Source organism: Mixophyes fleayi, chromosome 2, assembly GCF_038048845.1.
Source record: "Mixophyes fleayi isolate aMixFle1 chromosome 2, aMixFle1.hap1, whole genome shotgun sequence".
NCBI lineage: Eukaryota > Metazoa > Chordata > Amphibia > Anura > Limnodynastidae > Mixophyes > Mixophyes fleayi.
Genome location: NC_134403.1, coordinates 372,720,090 through 372,732,508, shown reverse-complemented (window position 1 = coordinate 372,732,508; position 12,419 = coordinate 372,720,090). Strand labels below are relative to the sequence as shown.

The 12,419-nt window shown below is 45.5% G+C and overlaps 1 protein-coding gene across 3 annotated transcripts in view; it reads left to right on the top strand.

Annotated features, from left to right (window-relative positions):
• SIDT1 (SID1 transmembrane family member 1) overlaps positions 1–5,098 on the top strand; it is a 63,003-nt gene extending 57,905 nt beyond the window's left edge. For all 3 annotated transcript variants that reach the window (XM_075197426.1, XM_075197427.1, XM_075197425.1), the window contains 4 exons: positions 2,197–2,302; positions 2,995–3,105; positions 3,229–3,342; positions 3,933–5,098. In XM_075197426.1, the coding sequence (XP_075053527.1) occupies positions 2,197–2,302; positions 2,995–3,105; positions 3,229–3,342; positions 3,933–3,995 (394 nt within the window). In that variant the 3' untranslated portion in view covers positions 3,996–5,098. The remainder of the gene's footprint in view (positions 1–2,196; positions 2,303–2,994; positions 3,106–3,228; positions 3,343–3,932) is intronic.
• Positions 5,099–12,419: the final 7,321 nt, after the last annotated feature.

Below are 12,419 nucleotides of genomic sequence, written 5' to 3'. Positions count from 1 at the left end.
CAAAGTGCATGGATTATGTTACATAATGTTACGCTGCTAAGTAGGAGCTGGTTATGTATTTCCAGACGCTAGGAAAATATCATACAGTAATTCTGTAGTTCCTGGGTACGCTCTAGATACCGGGCATTCTGTAGTTCCTGGGTACGCTCTAGATAACGGACATTCTGTAGTTCCTGGGTATGCTCTAGCTACCGGGCACTCTGTAGTTCCTAAGTACGCTCTAGATACCGGGAATTATGTAGTTTCTGGGTACGCTCTAGATAACGGGCATTCTGTAGTTCCTGGGTACGCTCTAGTTACCGGGCATTCTGTAGTTCCTGGGTACGCTCTAGATACCGGGCATTCTGTAGTTCCTGGGTACGCTCTAGATACCGGGCATTCTGTTGTTCCTGGGTACGCTCTAGATACCGGGCATTCTGTAGTTCCTGGGTACGCTCTAGATACCGGGCATTCTGTAGTTCCTGGGTACGCTCTAGATACCGGGCATTCTGTAGTTCCTAGGTACGCTCTAGATACCGGGCATTCTGTAGTTCCTAGGTACGCTCTAGATACCGGGCATTCTGTAGTTCCTGGGTACGCTCTAGATACCGGGCATTCTGTAGTTCCTGGGTACGCTTTAAATACCGGGCATTCTGTAGTTCCTGGGTACGCTCTAGATAACGGGCATTCTGTAATTCCTGGGTACGCTCTAGATACCGGGAATTCTGTAGTTCCTGAGTACGCTCTAGATACCGGGCATTCTGTAGTTCCTGGGTACGCTCTAGTTACCGGGCATTCTGTAGTTCCTGGGTACGCTCTAGATACCGGGCATTCTGTAGTTCCTGGGTACGCTCTAGATACCGGGCATTCTGTAGTTCCTGGGTACGCTCTAGATACCGGGCATTCTGTAGTTCCTGGGTACGCTCTAGATACCGGGCATTCTGTAGTTCCTGGGTACGCTTTAAATACCGGGCATTCTGTAGTTCCTGGGTACGCTCTAGATACCGGGCATTCTGTAGTTCCTGGGTACGCTCTAGATACCGGGCATTCTGTAGTTCCTGGGTACGCTCTAGATACCGGGCATTCTGTAGTTCCTGGGTACGCTCTAGATACCGGGCATTCTGTAGTTCCTGGGTACGCTCTAGATACCGGGCATTCTGTAGTTCCTGGGTACGCTCTAGTTACCGGGCATTCTGTAGTTCCTGGGTACGCTCTAGTTACCGGGCATTCTGTAGTTCCTGGGTACGCTCTAGTTACCGGGCATTCTGTAGTTACTGGGTACGCTCTAGTTACCGGGCATTCTGTAGTTACTAGGTACACTCTAGATACCGGGCATTCTGTAGTTCCTGGGTACGCTCTAGATACCGGGCATTCTGTAGTTCCTGGGTACGCTCTAGATACCGGGCATTCTGTAATTCCTAGGTACGCTCTAGATTCCGGGCATTCTGTAGTTCCTGGGTACGCTCTAGATACCGGGCATTTTGTAGTTCCTGGGTACGCTCTAAATACCGGGCATTCTGTAGTTCCTGGGTACGCTCTAGATACCGGGCATTCAGTAGTTCCTGGGTACGCTCTAGATACGGGGCACTCTGTAGTTCCTGGGTACACTCTAGTTACCGGGCATTCTGTAGTTCCTGGGTACGCTCTAGATACCGGGCATTCTGTAGTTCCTGGGTACGCTCTAGATACCGGGCATTCTGTAGTTCCTGGGTACGCTCTAGTTACCGGGCATTCTGTAGTTCCTGGGTACGCTCTAGTTACCGGGCATTCTGTATATCTTGGTCACTCTAGATCCTGGGCTTTGAATAGCTCCTGGGGTTTCTAGGTGTTCGGCAGACAGAGAATATTCCGCAGATCCTGGACAAACTCGCTAACTCCTGAGCTGTCCATAGATCCTATGTATCCAGTAGATCCTATGTATCCAGTAGATCCTGGGCGTTACTTAGGTCCTAAGCATTCTGTAGATCTAGAGCGTTTCATAGCTCATCTGCATTTTGAAGTTTTATATTACTCCAGAGAGAGATCTAATTACTGATTCTGGAGTTGGTGGGATTGTTAGTTCCCTCTCAGGTGTTTGCCTTCTCCACGAGCAGCTTTGGGGTATTTGAGCCTAGCGTACACTTCCTGTGCGAGTATCCTGTTGTAAGTCTCAGTAACTATGTAACTGCGCCGACCCCTCCATCACATGACCTCTGACCCTTTCCCCTGGTCTTTCAGCGCCATCTTTGGACTGGTTTACCGCCCTCGGGACTTTGCCTCCTACTTACTGGGTATCTTTATCTGTAACCTGCTGCTGTACTTGGCCTTTTACATCATCATGAAGGTAAATACAACTCGCTTTGTGCGCAGTGTTTACACATTTATATGGAAAGGTTTCCAGACCTTAACTTACCTGAAGATATTTGAAACTAAATTTCTCCAACCTTGGCTCAAACCAGAGGCTGCTGCTGGAGATGGGATCCAGTAGCCTTAGAGAGTACGTTTTAGTTCTGGATGGAGCTGGGTAAGATGAGATGGAAAGTTCTACGTTACCCTGATACAGCGGTGTTAGTAACGAGCCCCCTCTCGCTTATTATACTGGGAGCTCCCGGCGAGGGGACTGACAAGGCCGCTGTTGGTTTGAGATAAGGCCGCAGAGAGAATCGCATCGCTCATCTGTTGGAGCCTTAAGGAGGGTCTGTAGGATTGGGGGAACCCCGGACCAAAAATAAGTAGAACTTCATATTTTGTCTTATCTCCAAGACCTCCGCCCAAATCTGTATTTTTTCATTTTTATTTTTTTTGGGGTTCAGTTATCCTTTAAAGTAATTACATTATGATTCAGTTTTTGTCCTTATTTTTTTTTAATTGTAAAATACTTTTTTTAACTTCTACTTTTCTTTAAAAATTAAAATGACATTAACAAAATGCTAACAGCAGTCTTTATAATACAGTAACAATGTGTTGAGGAAATAAAAAAAGAAAAGAAATGAAATACGCCACTTTCACACCGCTTATTGTGCTCTCATTTTGCAGCTCCGCAGCTCAGAGAAGATCCAGCCGCTGCCGCTGTTTTGCATCGTTGTCACCGCCGGCGTCTGGGCTGCAGCTTTGTACTTCTTTTTCCAAACACTAAGCAGCTGGGAGGTGAGAATGACCCGCTTCTCACAAACGCCCCCTGCTGGCTGGCAGCATGCGGTGCACCACAAAGATTCTGGTCTGTAGGCTGCAAACTCATAACCTCCGTTCACTACATTGATTTATTTACAGGAGACCCCGGCCCAGTCCCGAGAGAAGAACCGGGAATGTATCGTCATGCATTTCTTCGACGACCACGATATCTGGCACTTTCTTTCCGCCACTGCCATGTTCTTCTCGTTCCTGGTGAGTGACAGCAGCCGCTGAGTGTGTACGTGACCCATGGTCTCCCGTACTCTGCCTAGAAACTGGATACAGTAACAAAACTGGTGAAATATACAAATGATTACATTGTAGTAGAAAATTAAATGATTAATGTGGCCGATACATTTCATTGAGAAGCCGTATTGGCCACTCACCCGAATTGTCACCCACATTAGTTGCACCAAGATTGTCCAACTGCTGGTTCGGATGTGTCCCTGATCAGCTTTTTCCCGCTCCCACCGCCCCTGTACGTTCTGTAGATGGATAATATCATTATTACGCTTGGATTTAGTCCATGAACACTTAGTGATAAGAGATATACAGCTATAGTTGAGAGACATTGGCCTCCTTGGTGGAAATGTGTAACAAACAACTTTCTTTTTTGTAGACATTTGTCATTTTAATACTGTGACTATGACTATTAGATTGATGTATATGTTGTTTATTTGATGTACTGATATTTTTCCTGTGTGTTTCCCGTGGATCTTTGGGTACACCGGCAATGTTCGTACATCATGGATGTGTAATAATTAGAATATAGGGTAACGTGTTGTCTGCACATCTGTCTTCAGGTTCTGCTCACACTTGATGATGACCTGGACGATGTTCGTAGAGATAAGATCCCGGTCTTCTAAGGAGAAAGAGCTGCCAGCGACCTCCTCTATTCCTCTATGTGCCACCGGCATCTCGTGAAGCCTGAGTCCCAGGCCGGAGATGATATATATTGTCCAGAGATAGAGGAAAATACAGGAGCAACGGCCGGATAGAGCGTTACGTCCTCTCCTCAGTCGATCAGCTGCAGAACAAACCACAAATGCTGCCTAAATACACACAGGCTGGTCCGAGCCGGTCTATCGCCATCTACCTGCAAGACTAGGTCATTACATTTATATTTTGGTGCAGAAAGCCCTTGGCGTCCTCTGTGATAGCAGCCAACATTTTTAAAAAACAAACAAACTTTGAGCAACCTGTTTCCGGGTCGTGTTCGATGACCCACTTGAAAAAAACATTGAACGTCTGTATATCCTGGCGAGGTTATTATGTTGGCACAGTGCAATTTTTATTTTCTTTTTGCTACATCTTATTTCAGGGAAAACAACTGCCTACAAGATCATGTTGTTAATGGACAACTTGGAATTTGCCAGTGGTAATTGCTAAATCAATGTGCTTATCAAACATTTTTACTCTTTGTATTTTATCGTAACGTGGGAAACCTTTAAAAAAAAAAAAAAAAAAGAATTTCTGAAATTCAAAGCTGAAACTTCTCTTCTGATATCCGGTGCTTGCCGTCCGTGAGTTAACTCTGTCAGTGCCACTTTTGCTGCTAGTGTTTGTAGAATGTGTTGTCGACTTTATGAATAATTTATTTGAATGTGATTTGTACGTTTTTTTTTTTCTTTTTTTGGAATCGAACCTCAACGTGCCCCAGTTTTTTCTGACAATTGCCAAGAAGATGGAAACGTTGGACTATTTGTGAAGCATTTCCGATAAAGGTTTTTGCTTTGATCTCTGGACTCTCAGACGACCGCGCAAGTCACTTGGAGCGAGGTGACAGTGGTTTGGAATAAGGTTATAGTGACGTGATATGTAACAGCACTTATATAAACTGGTAATGTCACATTGTCATCATTATTAGTATGTTTGTTGCAGAAGGACAGTAAATGCATCCAGAATTCTATCACTGACTGTTGTTTCCGTCATTAATGTCGTGATATAAAATAAAGACATAAGACACGTTCCCAGTGAGAGATTCCTGCATCTTCTGTGCACAACGGACTTGATATGAAAAATGTGGTCAGCAGATGACATCAGCAGGTGGGTGTATGGCCGACCAACCAGAACGCTCTGTATGCGATCAAATCACAGCGATAGCTGGAAGCATGCCTTACAGGCTGCTAACAGAAGACAATAGCTTGTACTCAACTAGATACTATGGGTCTGATTCATTAAGGCAAATATCTGACGATATCGTACGCAGAATCACTGCGCATGCCCAGAACAGGCAGATACGGCCAAAACAGAGACACGGACGTGTACACAAGCATTGTTAGTACAATAGTGAGTGCAAGGAGCATTTACTCCAGTTTCCGACTTTGGGTAGTGAACGGGGCGGGGAAGGGGCATTTTGCCGTAGTCGAGGTACAGTAGGGGCGAGCGCACGCGGCCACGGCCCTATCAAGCTCTACAGCTATGAAAGTAACTTGTTTTTTTGCCGGATCTCTTGCACCAGTACTGGGGCTACTCTAAGTGCAGGTCAGTAATGATGACAGTCTCGTATGCAGCTATAACATGAGTTTGCAATCACAAGCAACTGTAAAATTTATTTATTACAAGAGGAAACAGCATAAAAAATACAAACCACAAATAAAACATATTTTACTTTTACTAACGGGGAGGAGAAGAGAAAAAGATCCGGGATATGGGAGGGGGTTGGGGGGAGGGAGGAGACGAACGCCATAACTATTGTCGAAGTCAGCAAATTGGATAAAGTCATTTCAATTAAAATCGAGCAAACTTGGTTGTCTTTGTCTGAAAAGATGCGTAGAGCGCGCTACGGCGTGGAAGGGCGTATCCAGCCGCAACACGTGGCAACAACAGCATTTACGCTTTTACATACATTCGCACAAACACACACATTTGTAAAATAGTACACATTAATCGTAGTTGCAACACATAGTTACTTATGTCGAAATATAGTAGTGTTTATGTGTAATATTATAAGTTATATGCATATTAGTGATACATATGGTTCAGGTTAAAAGAAATATGTCATGTCTAATATCATATTAATCCCCTTTACATCAGCAGCTGTCCGGTGCATTCGGCGAAGAGATCGCACATTGCATACTCTAGTTATTGATGTCAGGGAATAAACCTTTAATATGATATATTAACTGTCAAATGCTAATGGACTGATTGTAATTGGAGTGTGGCGGGAAGAACAGAGCTCATCCCCTGGAGAGATGACCCCCACCTTTGGATTGCTCAGATTGAATCAGCCTATGATGTGTAACCCCCTGGACCCTCCTGATGCCTGGACCAATAGAAGCAAGCTATACCACCTGCATTGTTTCACTATCTCTATTTGCATATAAGCAGTAGCTCTCATGCAGTGTTCAGTCACCTAGACCACAGACTTCAGGACTGAAGGACTGTACACTGGATCCAGAGCGCCTGCGATAAGTAACAGCTGTACTTACTATTATTTCGCTTGAATTATTCTGCTACTTTTTGAGAATAAATATTTGTGTGTTGGAAACACAAATCGAGATTCCACAATCGTTATTGGATAGCGACAAAACGCTCATAACACTATTAACAATGGAAAAAGATGAGCAGCATGTCCAGGGATTATTGACCTTAAAAAATCAAACGTCAACACATACGGGTCTCTTACCCATGGCGCACGACATCCAACCTGGAGGATCTGAGACGGCCCAGAATCTATGTACCATTAGAGGGTAGGGAAGCCAAAGAGGGTAAACAGCTAGGGCTTAGATGTAGATACCACGGGGCCCAAACCTTGTCAAAGTTGTAAGATGGTGAAGGTAGCATGTAATACTCTCCATGCCTGCGATATGCCAGATGTAGTTCCGTAAGTCCTGCATAGAGGGGGGATTAGGGTCTTTCCCATGTTTAGCTATTAGGGATTTGGCAGCAGCCAGTATGTGAGAGATCAGCTGGTTGGATGGGGCGCTCTCATCAAGGATAGGGCGAGAGAGAAGGAACGACCAGGGATCCTTAGTGATCTGTTGTTCAGATAAAGAGTTAATAAGTGCAAGGACCATGTTCCAATAAGGGATTATACGGGGGCAGGTTCACCATATATGTAGCATCGTGTCTCTCTGGCCACATTCCCGCCAACAGCTCGGAGTAGCAGTGGGAAACATTCTAGACAACCTATCTGGGGTATATTACCACCAATAGTACAGTTTGTATGCAGTTTCTTTAATAAGTGTGGATATTGAGCTCTTGGCAATCCCCTCTCTGACCTCCTCCCAACAAGACTCTTCTGTGGGGGGGTCCCAGATCCCTCTTCCATTCCTGCTCGTGCCGTCCTGGAACATCAAAGGTTATCTCTATTAGCCAATTATAAATCCTCAACACCATCCCTTTGGTGAGTGGGGAGTACAAACACATGTGCTCAAAGAGAGTGAGGGGCCTGAGAGTGTCAGAGGACATAGCGAAGTGTCTGACCTAGAAGTACTGAAAGAAGAGCGGGCGGAAGGGTTCAAACTTGTGATGAAGATCTGACATAGAGGCCCAAGTTCCGTTGACCACCAGGTCCGAGACCACACGTATCTCTGCACGTATCCAGAGTTTAAATTGCTGTGACTGGTCACCTGGGGGAAATGCGGGTTGCTCCAGAGGGGAAATAAGGGAGGATAGTTTGTGCTTGAACCGGCACGAGTCCCATAGGGACAAACTAATTTGAGATTGGAGTAAGGAGGCCCCCTGTGGCCTGTCCAGTCTGGAGAGGTCCCATAGGGATGACCAGGAAGGGTCTCCCACGAAATGGGTTTCCAGATCCACCCACGCTATGGTCCGGTTTGTGACATAAGTAACCGCAACCTGGGTCAGATGGGCCGCCAAGTAATAGAGTCTAACATCTGGAAAGCCTCTTCCTCCCCGGGCCCTGGGCTGCTTGAGTACTGCTAACGAGACTCTAGGGGGCTTGCCACGCCAGACAAATTTGAGGAAAGAAGAATGTAAGTCCTGAAACACAAGGTCCGGCACCTTCACCGGAAGAGTGTGGAAGAGGTAAAGAAGTTTAGGGATCAGGTTCATCTTAACAGCAATGATCCTCCCCAGCCACGACATGATTTAGCTCCCCCATATTTCTAGGTCCTTTTTGATTCTAATCAGAAGGGAAGGAAAGTTTTCTCTGTATAGTCGGTCATAAGAAGAGGTGATATAGACACCAAGGTACTTGATCTTGTTCACCTGCCAGCGCAAGGCCTGTAGTGTGGCATGGAGGGAAGGGGGAGTGTGGTGGAGCACAGGGCCGTCTTTCCCATTGGGCACAATGGGCAGGTGCCCGGGGGCCCTGCAGCCCAGGGGGGCCCGTCGGAGGCAGGAAAAAAAAAAAAAGAAGAAAATACTTTTTTCACGCCTGCCCGACATCCATTGCGGAGCGCGACGGAGGAGGAGACCAGGGAGGGAGTTGGATCGCCAGCTGACCGCAAGGTAAGATGTTCTTAAGAGGGCCCTGGTGGAGCATGGCCATAGATTTAGACAAATGTATTTTATAGCCTGAGAGAAGACCATAGTCATCTATGAGCCTGTATAGAGCGGGTAGAGAGTCTCATGGGTTCGTGAGAGAAAGAAGTATGTTGTCTGCAAAGAGGGAGACCTTGAATTCCCAGGGTCCCCAGGAATCACAGGAGAGAGTGGGGAGGTTCCCTTGTTTCAGAAACACCTTTACGGTGTCAGTTTGGAGGAAACTTCCAGGGTTCGAGCTATATACATTATACAAAGCTGAATAAAACTTCTGAAACTCTTGTCCTATTTGGTCAGGGCTGTAGATGGGGGAGCCAGAGGCAGATTTGAGGGCCATAACGTTGTATTGGGAGGTTTGAGCCCTCAAAAAGGCGACCAAGATCCTGTCTGCTTTGTCTCCCCTCTCGTAAAACGTCTGTTTCAGCCATTTCAGGGCCGCAGCTGTGGACTCCGAGAGGAGGAGATTCAAATCAGACTGTAGCTTTAGGAGTTTACTCAAAGCAGCTTTGTTAGTTTCTTACGGCGTGAGGCCATGCTAATCAGATGACCCCGTATACCGCCTTATGGGCTTCCCAGAGGGTCGTGTGGGCATGTCTGGAAGGCCATTTAGGAGGAAATATTCGTATAACAGGGCCCGCAAGTCAAAGGTAAGTTGCAGATCGTGTAGGATGGTGTTATTGAGGCAACACTTAGCGGGGCGCGGGCGGGAGGCTACATTAGCTGGTCCACAGATACAGGGGAGTGGTCAGACCAGACCATTGGGTGGATATGAGCTGCCTGGAGCTTCAGATCATGGCTGAAGAAGACCATGTCTATTCGTGAATAAGATCTGTGGACCGGGGATTAGAACGTATAATCTCGAGAGGAGGGACCCCAAGGCCCTGGATTTACGGGACTCCGAGCTGCTGACGGGCGGAGCCACAGTAGAAGATCTATCAACAGTGTCGTCCACTACAGCATTAAAGTCCCCGGCCATAATCACTTCTCCCTGGCGAACCTGAGAGAACAAGGAGTCTAAGGAAGCAAAAAATGAGCACTGGTTTTGGTTCGGGGTGTATAAGTTTTACTAAAGTGCTCAAGATATTGTTGAGTTTTCCCACTAGGATCAGGAAGCGACCGTCTGGGTAGAAGTGGGACACCAACAGCTCAAACGTTACATGAGAAGCAAAAAGGGTTGCAAAAGCAATTTCTAACACAGTAAAAAAGTAACACAACAAGAACACAGAAAATCAATGAAGAACAAGATAAAATATCCTATTTTTAAGGTACATCACTCCTTCAAGTCTAAAGGAGAAGGACCGAAAAACAGCGATGTGATATGCAATCAGACCAGGCGATCACAGCATGTACTCACGGCAGAGGGATATTGATGATCCCAGCCTGGTGGCCGCAGTACAAGTAGGCCAGAGGGGGAGTCCCAGAGAAACTTAGCCGCTCAAAATTCTACAAGGGCTGCCAGTAGTGTGAGGAGCTGTATTGGGGGATCTTGTGCAGTTGTGCAGATAGCAGACAGTCTGCAGATAGCAGGCAGCAGGAGTGGAGTCCACCTGGGGGAGGCCAGATGTCATTAAGGCCTCCGATCACCCGGCAGTTGATTTTCGTTGGGGCCATTAAGCCCCAACCAGAAGTGGGATGTCGGCGGTATAGGATGAACTGGGCGCCGGGGCTTCAGAACTGGATGTAGGCCTCCTTCCACGGCAGCACAGGGGAGCGCTCGGGGAGCCAGCAGAGAGCACCCGAACCAACGGCACACACCAGGGCACACCTCTCGGCCAGACACAGGTATTTGCAGAAGGGTAGACGCCAGGGACCACAGGAACGGCCCGGAGTTAGTGCCGACCCCAATTATAGCTTCAGTCGGGAGCCCACAACCTCCTATAGTGGATAAAGGCAGATTAAATCACGGATGGGGGTTCAATTCCCTGGAAAATTTGCCAGATAGCCGACTCGGAACAGCGAGTCCTCACGAAGCGCAACCAAAAATTTATTTTTATGTTCATTAGACATTAACAACATTCTAATGTATTTCATGGGAGAAAAAATTAACAAAACCAAAAAATACCTTTTTCCCACTGTTTTATCACTTATGCCTATTATCACAGGTGACGTTAATTGTATATTTATTTTATTGTTCTGTACGTTCTGAGAATTTATAATCCACACAGGGATTGGATGTATCCTGCTGGGTCTGGTGTAGTGGAGCTGAGCGGATCTAGAGATCCGATCCTTGATGAATTTGGGAATACACAACCCATGGACACGTGCATAGAATATGACGCGTGGGTTTCGTTCAGAACTCGTGCCGTAATTAGGGGTGTGCACCGGGCACTTTTAGTGTTTTGGGTTCTGATTTATTTATAAAAAAGCATAAAAAGCGCTAAATTCCAGTTTTTTTACACTCCTACGCTATTATTAACCTCAATAACATTCAATAACAATCATTTCTACTAATTTTCAGTCTATTCTGAACACCTCACAATATTGTTTTTAGTCCAAAACGTTGCACCAAGGTAGCTTTCTGGACTGCGTAGTGGAGTGGGCCCGGTACCCAATTTGGTACCGGGGCCACAATACCTCCTCCAACTGGTCTGAATTCCACTGCACAGATGGCGGACACCGGATGCACGTCTAACACCAACATAGCTGTTAAGGCCGCAGTTATTTTTTGGTACAGCAGCAACAGTGAACGTAGTTTGACTTTTAAATAGCAGTACCTGGTATTTTTAAACTATTTTTTTTATGTTTTCCTTCAATTATTTTTGTATAATTTTTTGTAAAAATGTTTATATTTTTTTTTAAAAAAATTTGTATAAGTTTATTATAATTATTTTTTACATTTTTTTATAACTTTTGAATAAATTTGAAATAACTATGCCCTTAGCAGAACAGAGCACAGGACACAGGCAGCACCACTGGACTCAGCAGGACAGAGCACAGGACACAGCACCACTGGACTCAGCAGGACAGAGCACAGGACACAGCACCACTGGACTCAGCAGGACAGAGCACAGGACACAGCACCACTGGACTCAGCAGGACAGAGCACTGGACAAAGCACAAAGAACAACTAAACTGATCAGGAGCTCCCTAACTACAACCTCCCTCACGAGTGATCACAGCCAGAATGAAGATGGCGCCCGCAAGGTGAGTATTTATGACATCCGAGTCTCGAGAGATCCGACGCGAGACTTGGATGTCATAGCCTCGGTTTGGCTCCGTTTGCCGCCCGGAAGTTCCCGAACAGTGCTCGGATCGGCCTCGGATCCGCACTGTTCGGGTGGGCTCGGATTGCAAGAATCCGAGTCCGCTCATCCCTAGCTGTGATGAATCAGGCCCTATATATATATATATATATATATATATATATATATATATATATATATATATATATATATATATATTGTATATAAACACACACAAACTACTTGTTCAGTTCAGTCTTTTGCTTGGGTCTTTTACATATTTTTGTGTTGTGAAATCGGTTTTCATTCTGGGTGAACTCGTATAACTGGTTCAGGAGCCCTAAAAGCGAGATTTGCACTTGAAGATTACACAATGTCCATAACATGATAAATGTTACACATGAACCACACCTTCACATGTACGGTGTTATATGGGATGGTTACAACAGCTGAAATGTAGTCAAACACTTTGTAAAACCTGCTGCTTTGGTATAATTATAAATGTATTGTTTTATTTCCGATTGTATTTTTAATACAACTTGTTTTATTGCAACACTATTACTGATATTTTTGTTATTTTAACATTTTCTGAAAATGTCATTAGTTGAATCTAAACATATCTAACTCAAAAGTTATTACGGGTGATGAATATTCCTG